Source organism: Callospermophilus lateralis, chromosome 1 (assembly GCF_048772815.1).
Source record: "Callospermophilus lateralis isolate mCalLat2 chromosome 1, mCalLat2.hap1, whole genome shotgun sequence".
Taxonomy (NCBI): Eukaryota; Metazoa; Chordata; class Mammalia; order Rodentia; family Sciuridae; genus Callospermophilus; species Callospermophilus lateralis.
In genome coordinates this window covers 91,489,087-91,508,212 of record NC_135305.1, presented here as the reverse complement: position 1 = coordinate 91,508,212, position 19,126 = coordinate 91,489,087, and the positions used below count along the sequence as shown (strand labels likewise).

General features: G+C 32.1%; 1 protein-coding gene across 1 annotated transcript in view; it reads right to left on the bottom strand.

Annotated features, from left to right (window-relative positions):
• Septin7 (septin 7) overlaps positions 1–8,101 on the bottom strand; it is a 61,806-nt gene extending 53,705 nt beyond the window's left edge. The window contains exons 1-2 of the mRNA XM_076836191.2: positions 8,036–8,101; positions 6,631–6,733 (exon numbers count right to left, since the gene is read on the bottom strand). Coding sequence (XP_076692306.1) covers positions 6,631–6,640 — 10 coding nt within the window. The 5' untranslated portion in view covers positions 6,641–6,733; positions 8,036–8,101. The remainder of the gene's footprint in view (positions 1–6,630; positions 6,734–8,035) is intronic.
• Between the last annotated feature and the right edge of the window lie 11,025 nt (positions 8,102–19,126).

The following is a 19,126-nucleotide window of genomic DNA, read 5'->3' as shown; positions in this document are numbered from 1 at the left end:
CAGCCTTCTCAATGCTTCCTTCAGTATCATATACCCTTATTCCAAGTTATCTCAACAATATATTTTTTTTAAAGTATGCCTAGTTTTAAGAAAGCAGTTGTATAACTTTGGAAAAGGCTATGGGCAAAGGTTATACTAGTCCATTAGAGCTTAAAATGTCTTTGAAATTTCTTATCCCGCTTCCATCTTAAACTGATTTTGTGACCTTCAGTAAACCACAATTTCAACACCTCAGTATCCTTATCAATAAAATGAGATAAAGGTAATATCTACAACATCACAAAATTGTTTTGAGAAAGAAATTATCTATTAGAACCATATCTTAGTACAGTATATTCTGGACTATAACTCAAGCACTACTTGAACAAAGAATTTGTGAAAACAATCCTAATCAAGTTAACTTTTGCACTACTTAGAAACATTTAATAATAATAAAGTTTGGAATTATATATTCTGGCTTAAGAAAAATTATTTAAGAAAATATAATAGTAAATATAACTAACATTTTATATTTTCTTATAAAAAATATTTTTTAAAATTCTGGATGATCTGTTTACTGATTCAAATCAATTTTATATTATCTTGACTTTGATTTGCCCTATATATATGTTGCACAACAAAGTCATTATCATTCCCTTGTTTTGTTAGACTTTAAGGGGAAACAACTGGATTAATTTTTTGTCTTTGCTAAAACAAAATATCTTATTACTTAAGAGTTAAGATGTTAAATGCCTTATGAAATAAAAGTACCTAAAATCTGTAATATAACACATGTACTTTAACATTAAGAAGGTTAAAATCACCTGTCTTTCTCATCTTTGAGGTCTAGTCCATGAAAGCCATGTATATTCTACCATATTCAAGAATATTAAATTTCTAGTCTAAGAATAAAATATTCATGAAATGTCTACACATGAGATTTTGAAGAAAACTGCAATATTTACTTATAAGAGTCAAGGTCAGATTCTTTCAGGTCCTTGAGATTAAGATCCTTTAGGACCCTACAAAATTTATAGGACAAGCTGGGTGTGGCAGCACAGGCCTATAATCCCAATGGCTCAGGAGGCTGAGGCAGGAGGATAGTGAATGCAAAGCCAGCCTCAGGTACTTAGAAAGGCCCTAAGCAACTCCGTGAGACCCTGTCTCTAAAAAAAACTTTAAAAATGGCTGGGGACATGGCTTAGTACTTAAGTGCCCCTAAATCGAATCCCTAGTACTCTCCTCACCCCAAAATTTATAGAATTATATATTCTGAAAACTCCTGAAGTCAAAGATAAATGTTTATTTTTGTTTTGTTTAGCATCTTCTCAGTTTGCAGCCATAAGATCTTCAGGGACTAGAAGAGCATAAGATACTTTTTAAGTGATCATTAAATTTTTTTTCACATAAATAAATAGGCAATGCAAAATATGATGTAGTTGTTGCCCTCAAAAATGGTAGGAAATGTAAGCTATGCAAATAAACAATAACACAATGCAGAATTTGATCCAAACCATGAATGAATTAACTAAGAGCAATAGAATTTCAAAAACTTGATAAATCACAGAAGTCTGGAAAGAAGAGCACATTTCAATGAGGCTTTGAAAGATGGGAGTGCCAATTCAGTAAGCATTTCAACTTTTTACTATATTTGTGGTTAGAAGATGTTACTTTTATCATCTTGCAATAGTGTGGGAAAGAAAGCAAAGAATATTTAAAAGCAGGATCTTCAGTTCTTCTAGATTTTTGGTCATGATGGAATAAATGCCTAGTGGTGCTTGTGAAAATGATGACCACATTGTACACCATTTTCGATTTTGTTCTTCAGATTCCCTCTCTCACTTTTCCTGGGTTTTGAAAACAGTTTCCTTCAATTCAAATCCTAATTGAATCACAATACAAGTATAGGACTTCAATTAAGAAACTTATTAAATTATCAGTGTTTGACATAAGAACAAAAATACCTCAAATGTTACCTATTATTAAGATACAGGTGTTCATTTTAACTGAAGTAGAGATGAAACAGCACCAAACTACAGTTTGATTTAAGGACTTTTCAGGATATTTTATTCCATGAAAATCTTTTTTTTTTTTTTTTGGTACCAGGGATTAAACCCAGGGATGTTTAACCACTTAACCACATTCCCAGACTTTTTATGTTTATTCTTAGAGACAGAGTTTCTCTAAGTTGCTTAGGGCCTTGCTAAGTTCCAAAGGCTGGCTCTGAACTCCACATTGTCCTACCTCAGCCTCTCAAATAGCTGGGATTACAGGCGTGCTGTGGGCAAACTATATTTTTTAACAGAATTCATATTGCTGTCATTTAATAGCTAAGGACCTACTTCAAAATCAATGACTATATCACACCCTGGACCTCTAAAGTCCATAATATCCAGGCAAATATTTTCGGGTATATGATGATGAAGCAGTCCAAATGATTCAAACAACAGATAAAATTAAGACAATCTAACAATTTTATCTTCAAAGAAATTAATAGTTTTGATACTACCTGTTTTCAAAATATTTAGAGACAAAGCAATCTACAGTTTTCTGAGTTCTGCCTCCTTCAAGGATTATAGTAAAATCAGGACTTTTACAATTAACATTTTATTCTCCATTATAGTTAAATCTAATTAGGAAGCATTAAAAAACAAAGATTCAAAGATAATGTCACAACTTAGGGGTCAGATCCTAAAGTGAAATCCTCAATGTGAAATTAATCTTATCACCCATACAGCATAATGAAATATAATCTAGCAACTTGTTCTCTTCCTGCACTAAAATAAGTAACTATTCCTCTTGAGCAGTTACACAGTGAATGGATTTAATTAGCCTTTGGATGTAGTTTGGTAGTAGAACATTTGCCTATCATGCCTGAGGCACTAGCTTCAACCCAAGTATCACAAAAAAAGGGGTGGCATACTGTCATCAGATTAATATTCAATAAGGTGATGCTCATACACTATTGAAAGTATGTGGAAGATGAAAGTGACTAGTGGGATAGTAAATATCCTCTCCCATTTCAAGACACTCTAGGCAGACATCAATTCCCACAGAATAGCAGGGGGGAAAAAAACCAATTCATAAAAGCATAAAAGGTTCTACAGTTTTCATTCTTAAATCATGACCCCACTCTCACATATACCCACACTTCTCTCTCTCCCCCTTCACACAGTTTTTTTTAGGGGAAACAAAAGTGTGTAGTTGAATTCATGTGAGCTCAAAGCATTATGGTTGCCCTCTACTGAACTGTGCACTAGAACCAGTATTCCAAAATGAGCCTCTGAATCATGGTTAAGAACATAACAAAACTGGGCACCACTGTCTCAACTACTTCAAGAGTCTGATGGGGTAGGGGAGGGTATCACAAGTTTGAGGCCAGCCTGGCAATTTAGTGAGACTCTGTCTCAAAAAAAAAGAACAAAACAAACAAGGAGCAAAATGAATTTGCTTCTGTCACCTGCTATTTATGCAACAAAAGGCTGATCTAATACCTTGGTTTCTTCATCTCTAAACTGGGGTACTTCATAAAATCATTTTATTGAGTATATCAATCAATATCCATAATAAACATTGTATGACACATTAATTTTATGCTGGTTACTATTTTCAAAACTAGAATGCTCACTTGATCTCAACTTCAATTCTATTCTCAAAACTCTGCCCTAAGGGGCTGGGGTTGTCGCTCAGGGGTAGAGCACTTGCCTAGCATGTGAGAGGCACTGGTTCGATCCGCGGCACCACGTAAAAATAAAAACAAATAATAAAGGTACTGTGTCCATCTACAACTAAAAAACATTAAATTTAAAAAAAAAAAAAAACCTCTGCCCCAATCTTACAATAAGGCATTAATAATCTGTAACCAGGGCAAACTCTCCTGTATTCTTAAACTTCTACAAATTTTCAATTTTTGTATGAGTCTACTGACTTATCTTCATTTTCTGGAAATGCCACCTATTTTCTTTATGTGTAGTTTATCTTGTCATGCCAATTATATGCTCCTTTTAAGACACACAATATGGGAACTCACACCATACCTCTTAAATAGGAAAAAAAAGTATTCAAGTAAGTACTCAGGATATATTATCTGAGGCAAGATTACTGCACAAAGGCTTTACAACAAAGTACAAAGAGTTTTAGATGGAAATCACTGATATAGATTCTCAATTTGTGCCAATGTTTAAGTCTTTTTAATTATTGTTCTTTTTAGTTATACATAACAGTAGAATGTATTTTGACTTATCATATATATAGAGATATATACATAATCAATGTTATAGCTGTTCATCAGAGATATACATAATCCATGTTTAAGTCTTAAGAATTATTAAGAGTCAGAAATGTTCTGAATTTAGATCCCAAAAATGAGGACTTCTAAGGAATTGCTTGTAGTTTTATTTAAGTCAAAAATACTAAAACAGGTTAATTTTTGGCTTACTATGATTAATGCTGTAAAACTCAGTCTAAGTCTGAAAAACAGATCAACATAATGAGACATTTAAAAGATGACTGACTATATATTAGGCACAACTACTACACAGATGAAAAGATTTAGTCTCTGCAACAAGTCTATATAAATATAGCTAAGTAAACAATGCTCAAGAGCTGGGGATGTAGTTCAGTAGTAGGGCACTTGCCTAGCATGCATAAAGCCCTGGATTTGATCTCCAATACTTAAAAAAAAAAAAAAAAAGACAAGTTCAAGGTGCAGAAGTAAGAATGTAAGGACTTGGATATCTCTTTTCCTTTATCCTCAGCTGAAGTTTAAGAAGGAGGAAAAAAAAAAAAAAAAGCTGAATTTCCCAGAAGGGTTTATCATAAAAGCTTATAGAGAAGATATATTTACAAACTATATATTTAGTCTAAAAAAGCAAGATCAAAAGACTTATCAGATTTTATAATATTTTTCAATGATTTCCTACATAGGTCAGTAAAGTAGTAGGAAAAATAGTTATAATGGCTTTGTTAAAGAACAAAATTAAATATATACGATGACTTAAATTTAAAAAAGAAAAAAATAGCTTATCAGATTTTTATCTGAAAAATCGACAAATTTTAAAACATCTGGCCTTGATCACCACACATTATTCTACTAAGTTCAAGAACTTATTGTTCAAACTAAAATTCTAATACCAAAAAAATTTTTTCTTTTATTATAATTCTCCTAATGAACCTAAATCAGAGAACTATAACAATTTATCATTTACAACTACTAAGGTAAGACACAATGTTTCTTTATATATAATGATGATGCTATAAACCTCCAGAAAAAAAGGCACAGTTTTCCTTTATTTTATCCATATATCTAGACCCAATTCTGCTCCACAGCAGGAATTTGCAAGCTAGGTATACTATATTTCTACCAAACCATAGTGGGGTAAGTTAACCAACAAATTTACAACTCTGAGCCAAGTTTTAAATGTATGTACTGTCACAATGTGTACAACTTCCAAACAGCTACAAACTGACAAACAGGTAAAATATTTTCTCCCCTCCATAAAGGAGTATTTCACAGCTGATTCAATGAATTCAATATAATACCACAATAAAAAAATACTACATGGTAAAACATGATTAACAAAACCTGATAAATACTACCTTAAAAGCCCAGTATTAAATCATTTTTATTTATTTTTTATTCTAATTTGTTATATATGACAGCAGAATGCATTAAAATTCATATTATACACACAGAGCACAATTTTTCATTTCTCTGGTTGTATATAAAGTATATTCATACCATTCATGTCTTCATACATGTACTTAGGATAATGATATCCTTCTCATTCCACCATCTTTTTTACCCCCATGCCAATATTAAATCAATTTTATTTGTCAAGGATAATTAATCCACTACCCTCCTTTTTACCTGCTTTAAAAATAAATAAATAAAAGTACAATAAAATTGCATCACACTCATGAAAGGTTCTAAAGTCAGTCTATATGAGGTAAAAATATTAGTCATTTAAGAATAAAATCACTTTAAATTACTAATCTTACTCATAGTAAAATGCAGAATATGTTTCTTTATATGTAATAATATTACCAAACTACAGTCAAAATAGTCCTTAATCTTCAAATGGACTATAAAACACAATAAGATGTTCATGACATAAAACACAAAAGAAAAAAATGAGACTGAATTAGAGAACAAGAAGGGTAATATTGAACTCACACAAGGGCTCATACTCAAAATGGATATAATTCTAAGCATAATCATTTGGATTATGCTTCTTCACCCGACCTCTGAATTTAGAGCACATATTTTTTTTTTTTTTTTGTTAAATGCTCATATGACATGACTTCATTATAGTAGATAAAGCACAGAACAAACTTATCCTAAAGTAATAAGTAACCACCAGACACTATTTTCTTTTGCAATATCAATTGTAGAGAATCTCTTTTGGGTTCTATTTCACCTCTACTGCCCATCATTTCCAACTTTTGGTTTCCAATAGATAAGATATATAAATCTCATTATACCACTAAGTTAAATTTGAAAATGTAATCATATAAAAAATAGATAAACGATAACATACATTCACTGTAGTTATTTGGGCTATTTTTTAATTATTGTCTTAAATTTATTCAGAGCTAATCAATATTTTAACTGAAACCAAAACTCCATTTTAGTGCAAAATCGTATCTTACCTACTACCATAAGTGTGAATTCAAACCCTCTCTTCACTGATTTTCTATAAACTTGATTTGGGAGATTGGCAAATCCCACATAGCCTTCAAGGTTCTTCGGTTGCTGAGAAAGGTAAAAAGAGGCAAGTTATTCATGTATCAACAACAGTATCCTATCAGACATTTCAAATTTTATTTACTAATCTACTTTTAAAATTATACAAAATATTATTCATAGAAAATCCAATTTTTTTAGGTTGATACCAATAAAAAGTATTAGTTAATGGCAGAATGGATGAAATGAACAGTGCTCAAATTGATTGATAACATAATGGCTAATTACAAAAACCCCAAGGGAATGACATAAAAATTAGACCTCCCTCAGAGCAGACTTCAATTCATGATAAATTAGTAAGAAGATTCTAACAACTAAACCAAACAAAATAAAAAAGCACTTTTACTAACAAAAACTCAAATCCCCTAAAAATGTGTTATGAACATTTTTTAACTATAACCTTTATTCTCACTGATTAATTACCACAGGTATGAGTCTCTTGAAATCTGTTTTCTGAATCATGAAATGAAATAAAGTTTAGTTTAAAGCAATTTATTCATAAATTCTTGAAAGCTCTCATGATCAATGTCAATCAACAAACAGTAACTTTCAAACTATTATGCCAGGTCCAATTATGCCACTTCAAGGTTTCACATGATCTTGCCAATCTTCAAGGAAATCAAATTTATCCAGATTTTTAAGTACATCATAATTTCTTTGCTATATGAGTTTTTGGTTCTTTGATGACCTCAATGATTATTTAATAAGTAACTTTTAAAAATCTAATTCTAAATTGGTATAGTAAATAAGTCTGAGTTATAACTTGCCCATTGGTAAGAAACACTGCCCATAGTTTAGAGCATCTGAAGGAGTAGAGTCTTACTGGCTAATTTCACTTTGGAGGTTAAGTGTTATTCATTATGACAATATAATGGCAAATACTACTTAGAGATACACATTTCTTTAAAAGTTTTGGCCACTTTTACAACAGTTCTTTAATAAAAACTCAGGAGATCAAAGTATTAATTCAACACATTTGTATTTAACAAAGTCATCTAAATTCTTCACTAGAATCACATATGTAGCAAAATATTTTATCAATAATCTTTTTTCATTCATATAGTTTTTAATCCAAGTATTGATAAGCCAACTCAGTTGATTAAATTGAAAAGCTAATTTTAATGCTAATAATCAGAAAACTCATCTTAACATAGCATTTTAAAGTCAATATTTGAAAGCTTACTATAAGTATAGCTAAAATATGTATTAAATTTAAGGTTTCCTGAGTACACATTTCATCCAACTTTGAGTTAAATTTAAGTAAACTTAGAATGAAAAAATGTCTCTGTATAAATTATGTAGTATACTTACAGCTACTTTGTAAAGAACACATTTCCATCATTCCAGTGTTCCAGATTCCAAACAGAACAAATTCACAGGGGAAAAGTAAACGAGGAATTCCAAGAATTGTAATGACAATTCAATCCAAACAGGAGTGGCAAATCCATTGGAACACAACAAAAGGTAGAAAAATAAAAGTTACTTACATGTAACTAAACAAAATAGATGTAAATCACAAATAAATTGAGAACAAACTTCTCTACACATTTTGGTCTTTTTTTGTGTATTTACGGGACATCAAGTAGTGTGAGTTAAAATTCACACTAGCCTTGCTATTATCCTGTAGTGTGAGTTAAAATTCATTTTTAATAGTTCTCCTGCTTGAAATATACAACAAAAGACTCCTATGTTTTTATAAAGGCCAATTACTATGCCTTGCATCTTCCACATGAAATGGTTGAAAGATGACAGAAATATAGTTTCAGGAATATACACAGCCAAAAGCTTTTAATTTTCAATAAGGGAAAAAAATATAAATATTTTCATAGTTTCTTTTTTCTTGTGGGTTTTTTTTTTTTTTTTTTTGGTCAGTCACTGTATTAATGCAGCCCAAAACAGACAAACCTAAATGTTTTAACTAAAAATCTTCTCATACAATGCTACATTTCAATTCTATTAAAGTGAAATTCAGAGTTAAAAGAAATGTAGACTGGATACAGGAAAGGGAAGAAAGTTAAGATGGTTAGCAGCAACATATGGCAAGATTGGATAAACTGTGAGCTGTGAAAATTAATGAAACAGAGAAGAAAAGACAATCACTGGACAAACTTGCTGTAAAAAGTGTACATATTTACACAAATACAAATCTGTAACCTACTTCTACCAATCTGAGAGAGTTAAGGCATTACTGTAGTTTTATAGTTAATTTAGTAAATGAAAATCTACTTTGAAACATAATTACAAAATTATATTTCCCATGACACAACCCTCCAATGACTTCTCCCTCCCTCAAAAGTCAAATTCAAATTCCTAACAAAAGACCTAGAGTGGTTCTCAACTTCAGCTGCATCTTAGAAATCATCTAGGGAGTTTTGATAAAATACCAATGCCCTGGTTATACTCCATCCAGATCAATTATATCAATTTCTAGAAGTAGGACCCACCCATTAGTACTTTTAAAGCTCTTCAGATAGTTCCCATGAACAGCCAGAGCTAAGAACCAGCAATTGACAAGTACCCCAAAGATCTAGCCTTGCTATTATCCTGGCCTAGTTTCCTACAACTTGCCTTACTAATTTTTCTTCCAGACACAGTGAATGTCTAACCACTTTTCAAAAACACTAGGATGCTTTAACTTCATGACTTTTACACTCATTGCTTTTTCTCTCTGTAAGAGATTATCATTACACAAATGTCACCTTCAAAAAGAGATGTGCCTGTCCACCCTTTTTAATCCACTCCTCACCTAGTACTTTGCTGCTTGCTTTGCACTTAAATTTACCATCATCTAACATGTATGTTTATCATACTGTTTATTAGTTTTCTCTACCCCATTGCTAACAAGATTGTAAGCTCCATCAGGGCAGAGATTAAATGAATTACATAAATTGCAGTATCAAAAAAGAAGCCATCTGGGAGAGTTGAAAAACTTCAGAAATTATGGTATTTTAGTCTGCATCTTCAAAGAATCCACCAGACAAAAGACATAACAAAAACATCTAAAGAGCCTGGCTCTGTGTCTTATTCATTGCTTTAGCTTCAGTACAGTCTTTGGTACATACTAAGAAAAGAGGGAAAAGTATTCTAGGTAAAAAGTGGACCCTAAATTAGAGATAAACTTGGTATTTCTAGGAACAACAACAACAACAAAAAAGGGTATAAGAACTGAGGTAGAAAAGAAGGTAAAGGAACAAAGGAAGGTATGGACAAGGGCATGAGTGATAGGAAATGAGGTCAGGGAAGTAGGCAGGGTACGATCATGTGGGACTCAGCCAAAGTAGGAAGTCTAGATATTATTTTAGGCAAGATGGGAAGCCACTGGAGGGTTTCCATAGGCAAGTGACCTGATTAGTATTTTAAAGATAGTTCTCCCTGCAAGGTGAAGAGTGGAAATAAGAAAACTAGTAAAGAGGCTACTGCAATAGTCCAGAAAAGAAAGATATACTGAACTAAAATGGTACGCAAACAATGACAGATTAAGGATTCAAAATATTTTGAAGATAAAGTTAAGAGGACTGAATGTGATTAGTGAAGGAAAAAGAGATGAAGGATAATTCCTAGATTTTTGGCTTGAACAACTCAATGGCTACTGACATCTCCTAGGGAAAAAAGGAGTAATGGTAGAAGAAAAGATTGAATGGTGAAACACAAAATCAAAAACAGCTTTGAAATGGTTGTTTGAGGTGACTATTATCTATTTGATATGTCCAGTAGGCAGCTTTAAATACATGGCTCCAGAAATGCCAAGACTAGTTAGTGCTGTAAATACAGATTATGACTGGGAAAGGACTAAATTCCCAAAAAGAGATTATAGATAAAAAAAGAAGGGAATTCAGAGCCCTATAACCCTAAAATATTGATAGTTAGGACGTGAAAGATTAGACAATGAGAAGGTATGAGGAAAACCAAAACCATTTCAGTGATGGACTAGTCAGTCAACTGTGTGGAATGCTACAGAAAAGAAGTCAAATGAAATATGACCCTAAAATTTGAAGGTAAAGTTGCCAGAAACTTTTAAGAAATGCAGTAACTGTTACACAGTAAGAAGAGTGACTAGTTTGGTTTACAGTAGATAATTCTTTGCACTTACTTATTAAAACATTTTGTTATTTCAAAAATCAAATGATTTTGAAACACTTATGGTTCCCTCATATGACTGATATCCTAGATGGGTAGAATTGTCATATTCATCTCTATAGTACTAGCAAAGTGTCATTTACAGAGTTGATAACCAAAAATGGTGGAGGACTGCATATTCAGAATCATTTCTTCTGAAAAAAGTGTTCAAAAATCAAAGACAAATTGGTTTGACTAATGCTGTAAAATAAATTATCACAGAACTTGCATAAAAGTATCCCATCAAATAGAAAAATAAAAGTCTAAAGCTATCTGGCTCCAAATACTATTTAGATAGTCAAGCAATATTGTGAATAGTGTACTAAGGCACAAACTTTTCATATCTCATAAGAATCTTTCCTGACCCCAAATTCTAAAATAACCAGTTTGTAATTCTGAAGACTTAACCACCCACTGATTCTTTTCCTGAACAAACAAAATGTTCACAGTGCCAGTTGGGAAATATAATCGCTGGATAAGGAAACATTATTTATAGATGTAAGTGATATAACCATGGTATTTATAAGTATGAGAATTATAAATAAATGTATATTCACCAAGGTTTCTACCTAAAACCTTAAGATCTTGAAAGTATTCTTTGATTTTAAACATCAGCTCTGTAAAAAGAAACCTTAATCACTATTTCCAGATGAATATATTCATAGTTTTTAGTCATATTCTATTTCTGTGAAAATTTATATTAAAAAAAAAAACTTAGAGCTGGGCACAGTAGGGCATGCCTATAATCTCAGAGGCTTGGGAGGCTGAGATAGGAGGATTGCAAGCTCAAAGCCAGCCTTAGCAACTAAGCGATTTAAGCAACTCAGCGAGACCCTGTCTCTAAATAAAATATTTTTAAAAAGGGGAGCAGGGGAGTATCAGGATGTGGCTCAGGGGTTAGGTGCCCTGGGTTCAATCCTGAAGAAGGAAGGAAGGAAGAAAGGCAGGGAGGGAGGGAGGGAGGAAGAAAGAAAGAAGAAAAAACTACAATGCCACTGCTTGCTAGAAATTAAATAAAATGTGGAATAAGATCAACGTTTAACTTATCTAATCTTATTTCTAGAAATCAAAACTACTTTAAGAAAAAGATGCTAATATAACTGAAACTTTTCAAGAATTCTTCATGTTCTTTTGCCATGTTCTTGTTACACAAAATAAAGTCACTAAAATTTGATACCTAAAATCCCATCATTATATTTAAAGGTATGGTATTATATTTGCTCTAACAAATCTTTCCATCAGAGTAGAAAACCACTACATATTTTGAAATTTGCTCAACATGCTTTTTGATAACAACAATAAAAAAATTAAGCAAGGGGAATTATAAAAGAATGGAAGCCTAATAAAGACCAAAATCTCAGGAAAATTAAAAATTACCCTGGAAGGATTTTCATCAACCTTCAACTCCCCCAATCTTCACAAAACGAGATTCCAATAAAAAATCAAAGTGGTTAGGAATAATAACATACAACCCAAATTTCCTTAATATGCTAGAATTCTATTTCACCTCTTGGTAATTACGATTTTTAAAAATCAAGTTATACAGATCCAAGGATTATATCAACTACTTTCAAATTCAATGATAAACATTTGGTCTTTCCACCTTTGGATTTTAAAATTAAATATATATGTAGATGCATATATGACACACTGTTTTACAAAAAAATAAATTTTTTTCTCCTGAAAATTCAGCTTTGTTTTCCAAGTATTCCTTGAATTGTTACAAGCTTTTGGTTAATTTCCAGAGTTCTAAGAAAGTTAATTTTGACCATTCTTGCCTATTTTCTCATTGATTTTAGTGGTGGAGAGAATTTTCTGAGATCTAATTTCTTTGATGTCACTCTGCCAAATGTCTGAAAATGGTTTTTCTATTCAGTATGCCCTTATCTGTCCATGTCTATTCTTCTAAACCCGTGTTTTTATATCTGCATGGCATTTGATATATGGGCATACCATAATGTTTTTTATTTCACTTGTTCAAGTAACTTGTTTTATAATGTTTCACTTTTATCAACAGGGCTTTTAAAAAATATTCTGCTATTTAAATCTTACATATTCTCAAGATTATAAATTTGTAGAACTGGAATTTGCTGAGTTAAAGGGAATGAAGATTTAAGCTTTTGGTCCACAAAACCAAACTGCTCCTCAAGTAAGTCATTTAAATTCTGACAATCATGAAACCAAGTACCTTACATTTCTACATTCTCAGTCAGTACTGGGTCCTTCTATTCATTTCAATTTATTCTCTCAAACAGATCTTTTGGCAATGATGAAAATGTTCTCTATCTGTGCTGATTATGTTGGTCACTGATATTATGGGCCTGTTGTGCACTTGAAATGTGACTAGTTATACACATACACACATACATATATACATACACACACACACACACACACACACACTCTCTCTCTCTCTCTCTCTCTCTCTCTCTCTCTCTCTCTCTCTCTCTTTTGGAGGGAAGCAGTTTGAGAATTGAATCCAGAAGCATGATAACCACTTGAGCTATGTCCACGTTTTTCTTATTTTTGACACAGTCTCACTAAATTGCCTAGGCTGGCCTTGAATTTACAATCCTTTTTCCTATTTCCCAAATCACTGGGCCAGTTCCAAATGATTTTTTAATTCTAATTTCTCTTTTATTTTTTATTCTAATTTGTTATATATGACAGCAGAATGCATCACAATTCATATTACACATATAGAGCACAATTTTTCATATCTCTGGTTGTACACAAAGTAGAGTCACACCATTCATGTCTTCAAAAATGTACTTAAGGGGCTGAGGATGTGGCTCAAGCTGTAGCGCGCTAGCCTGGCATGCATGCTCCCCGGGTTCGATCCTCAGCACCACATACAGACAAAGATGTTGTGTCCACCGAAAACTAAAAAATAAATATTAAAAAAAAATTCTCTCTCTCTCTCTCCCCCTCTTAAAAAAAAAATGTACTTAAGGTAATGATATCCATCTCATTCCACTGTCTTTCCTATCCCCATCAAATGAGATGTTCTGAAGTTTTTAATACGTACATCAGATTATATAGGTTTACTACAAATAAAAAGAATCCAGAATAATAAAGTCTTTAACTTTTTATATTGACTGAATTTTAAAATAATAGTATTATGGATTACATTTGGTAACATAAAATATTAAAGTTTTTATTATTTAATTTTACCTTTTTACCTTTACTTTCTTAATGTGTCTACTAGACTATATAACTGTATATACTGTTAATATGTGTGGTTCACCTTATGTTTCTATTGGACAGCTAGAATTTAGCTTTCTAAAAAAAAAAAAAAAAACTGTTTAACAGTAGTATATTTCCTCCCCCTGCTTCTTAAGTTTGTCAGTTACTACACTCCTGCTTTCTTCTGTTTGTTAAAGATGATATCTGACATTTTTTTCCTTTCTGCTCCAAACTGACATTCCAGAATATTTTTAGCGCCTATGTGTAAAGTCTTTCAATAAGTTTAAGTCTCGTTTTCTTAGTTGTGCTTGAGCCATCACTTTAATATTTATTTATTGATAAAATACATTTTACACTTATTAAAAATGATGTGGAGTTGGCTTCCTCTTTTCATTAGGCTCAAAAGCCTAGATGTGGCAGAGGAAAAAAATCAGCAAAACTGAAAATTGATCTAATAACATTAACCAATCTAAGTTAAATATGAAAAGTGGGCAAGAGCCATAGAAATCCACAGAACAAAACCAATCATGCCAATATGTGTATAATGGGAATTCCTAGAATAGGAGAGAAAAAGAGAAGAGAGGAAGAGAGAGGGAGGAAGGGAGAGAAAGTATTGAAGAACAATGGCAGAAAACTTCCCAAATTTGTTAGGAAAAAAATTAGTCTCCACATTAAAAGATCAGTAAATGCCAAACAGGATAAAATGAGACCCAAACCTCAAACTGTCAAAAAAGAAAGCAAAGACAAAGAGAACCCCGAAAGAAGCAAGTAAGAAGGAACTGACCATGTGCAGTTGTTTCTTCTCAAGAAACTAGAAAAACAACAAATTAAACCCAAAATAAACAAAAATAAGAACATGATAAAGGTTTGATTCGAAATAAAGGAAATACATGAAAACAATGGGGGGAGTCAACAAAACTCGAATTTGGTTCATTGAAAACATCAACAGATCTGACAAATTTAGCAAGACTGACCAAAAAAAAAGTAACACTCAAATTAGTTAATAACAAAGGAAAAAGCACTACCCTCTCAGAAAAAAAAAAAATTAATATTTCAAAGGAACCTATGAACAACTGTATGCCAACAAATTAGATAAGCTAGAAGAAATATAAAAATTCCTAGAAAAACACAAACTACCAAAACTGACTCAAGCTGTCTATCAACAAAAGGGTTGGGGATGTAGCTCTGTGTTAGCACATTTGTCTACCATGTGAGAGGCCCTGGGTTCCAACCCTAGCACTGCAAAAACAAAAATAATTCAGAAAATCGGAACTGTCCTATGACAAATAAATGATTAAATTAGCAATCAAAAATTCTCTCACATGCATGTGTGCACACACAGAGATAACCAAAACAAAAAATTAAACAAAAGCATAAATCTGCCCACAAAGACAAACCCAAGCCCAGATGTCTTCAATGGTATATTTTACCAAATGTTTAAAGATTGTCCAATCCTTCACAAACTACTCCAAAAAACACAAGAGGAGGAAACAATTCTCAATTTCTTTTATGAGACCAATTTTATACTGATACCAAAACCAAATGCACAAATGGAAACAACAAACCAGTGCTCTTTATACAGATCCCAAAACCATCATCAAAATACTAGCCACAGATTCTAGCAATATGGAAGAAATTACACCATGACCAGAATGGGATTTATCCCAGAATAAATATGCTGGATTTACATCTAAGAATTAACCAATGTAACACACTAAATTAAGTAAATACATACAACAACCATATGACCATCTCTGTAGAAAAAGAATATGTATGACAAAAATTCAATACTCTTTCAAAATAAACACACTTAACAAATGAGGCAGAGAAGGGAACTTCCTCAAACTCATAAGGCATCTAAGAAAACCCACAATATTATACTTAATGGTAAAAGATTGAATGCTTTCACTTTAAAATCAAGAACAAGACACAGTTGTCCACTCATGTCACTTCTGATCAACACTTTGTGGAGGTTCAAGAAAAGGCATTTGGCAAGATAAAAAGAAGGTATCTAAATTGTAAATATAAGGAGTAAAATTATCTCTAATTGCAAATGACATGATCTTATAAACAGGAAATTGATCTATAAATTCAACACTGTGCCTATCAAAAGGCATGAATATCTACAAAAAAAGATTTCCTAGATCACATCACATATAACAATCAAAATGGACCAAAGACTTAAATATAAGATATAAAACTATTAAACTCTTAGAAGAAAACAAAGAGTAAATCTTCATGATCTTGGATGAAGTTTCTTAAATATGAACATCAAAAGCACAAGCAATTTTTTAAAAAAACAGATAAACTGGATTTCATCAAAACTAAAAACATTTGTGCTTCACACATGACCACAAAGTAAATGAAAACTGAAAATTAAAGAAAATATTTGCAAACCATCTAATAACAAATTTATATCCAGAACATAAGGGATTCCTACAACTTAATAAAAGATAAATAATACGATTAAAACTTGAGCAAGAAATTTTAACAGACCTTCCTGCAAAGATAAATATATATGTCAAACATCACTAGCCATTAGGGAAATGCAATCACAATGATAACCACCTCATACCTACAAAGATAAGTAAAATTTAAGAGACAATCACAAGTGTGAACAAGAATGTAGAGAAATTAAAACTCCCATAAACTGGTGGTAATTAGGAAATAGTTTGCAGTTCCTCAGAAAATTGAAATGGAGTTACCCTAGAATTGGGAAAATCTATTCTAAGGTATATATATCCAAGAGAATTGGAAATATGTCCACATAAAAAACTTATTTAAATGTCCACAGCAGCATTTTTCATAATAGCAAAAATAAATAAATACATGAAACTCCAATGCCTATAACTGATGAATGGATAAACGAAATGTAAGTATTAACTATATGGTGGAATAATACCAACAATAAAATAGAATAAAGTGCTCCCAAGGTATGGATAACATTAAAACATTATACATGGCTTATGTTATGGCTGGGGTTATGGCTCAGCAGTAGAGCGCTTACCTAGCACGTGCGGGGCGCTGGGTTCAATTCTCAGCACCACATAAAAATAAAGTAAAGGTATTATGTCCAACTACAATGAAAACAAAATATCTTTTTTAAAAAACATTATGTTAAGTGAAAGAAGCCACTCACAAAAGACCACATTTATATTAAATGTCCAGGATAGGCAAATCCATACAAACAAAAAGTAGATTAGTAGTTGCCAGGATCTGAGAAGGAGAGGGTCCAGTGACTCCTTACTAATGAGTACAGAGTTCCTTTTTGGTGATGAAAATGTCTAAAAGCAGATAATGGCAATGGTTGCACACCCTTAATATACTAAAACACAGAACTGTATACATAAAAGGGGTTTTAAGGTATATAAATTATATCTCAATATGGGTGGTATAAAAACAAGCATGTATTGTATAATATGCTGCTACCTCTCAGGTATAATGTCCCCTTTCTCACACATTGTCTTCTCATTTTTCCAAAAAGATAGGACGAAAAAGCCAGAAACTTATACAGCTGGTTACCTCTACAGACAGACTGGAAAGTGGTAGAAAAAAAGGGAAATGAGAACAGGGGAAAAAAAAAAAGAGGGAAGTATACTTCTGAGTATACTCATTATAAAGAGGTGACTATTAACACCATGTTTCATATATCCCAACAATAACAACGAAATAATCAAAATCAACCAGGATATGAGAAGAACCCAAAATGGAATACAAAAAATAACAAGTAAAACTAACTGTATTTCAAATTAAGAACATAAAGTCACTGAATGGAGTTAAAGAAAAGATAAGTAACTTCAGAAAACAGTATTTTGACTGGTATAATGGTATAAGGCTAGAAACAAAAAGAAGTATACACAAACACTATACTTAATAAGTAAACAAATGTATTAGAGCAGTTCTGAAGTTTTATCTGTGTATAACATCCTTTTTCTTTTTAATTTTGAGACAGGGTCTCACTAAATTGCTGTGGCTGGGTTTGAACTTCAGATCCCCTTGCCTCTGCCTCCCAAACTTGCGGAATTAGCATATGCCACTGCACCCAGATGTATAACAATTTTATAAATATTTAGGTAAGGGGCTGGAGTTGTAGCTCAGCGATAGAACACTTGCCTTGTACACATGAAGTACTGCAATTTCTAAAAGGAAGAGAAAGGAGTTACAAATAAGAAAAACAAACACTAGCGTGAACCCTAAAATGTTAAATGGGAATCTGTATACCAGTTATGAATTCATGGTTCATAACTGTATACATATACAGAAATAAAAATGTGGTTATGAGGCTGGGGATATAGCTCAGTTGTGCATGTGAGGCAAGCACAAAGCCTGGGTCAAATCCCCAGCACCACCAAAAAAAGAAAATGTGTGTTTATGTACATAAATACATGTATTCCCTACCTTTGTCTGCTCAAAATAGTAGAAGCATGATACTCCAATAGCGATGCTTCTAATGCCCAGATTTAGTATATAAATACTATTCTCAAACAAAAGGAACCTTAGGCAATAGTTGATTCCAAGCCTTAATCAGGAAAAAATCAAGATAAGCCAGAAAATAAGGAAGAACTCAAAAAATGACAGGGTCACATTAAAAAGATATGAGAGCCTATGTGAAAGAGCAATCAATTAATATCCATGGGTCCATACTAATATTAATAATTGATGAATTAATGAATAAAAGTTCTTCCTTACAATATAATCCCCTTAAAATGTAGCATGATATAAACAGAAACTATTAAGACAAATAACAAAGTAACAACTGCCACAGGCAAGAATTATTGACAGATGCTAAAATTAGACAGTAAAAATATTAATAATGAGAAATTAAGTATTTGCACATTTCAACAAAATAGCATCTAAAATATACAAAGAACTCTTACAACTCAGTAGGATGAACAACCCAATTTAAAAATGGACCAAAGATTTCCATAGACCACCAAAGATGATATATGGACAGCAAATACGCAAAGAAGATCCTCAACATTATTAGTCACCAAGAAAATACAATTTAAAACTACAATGAATGAGTTACCTCTATAGATCTACTACAACAACTAAAATTAAGGGTCATTCCAAGGGTTGGTGAGTATATAGAGCCAGTAG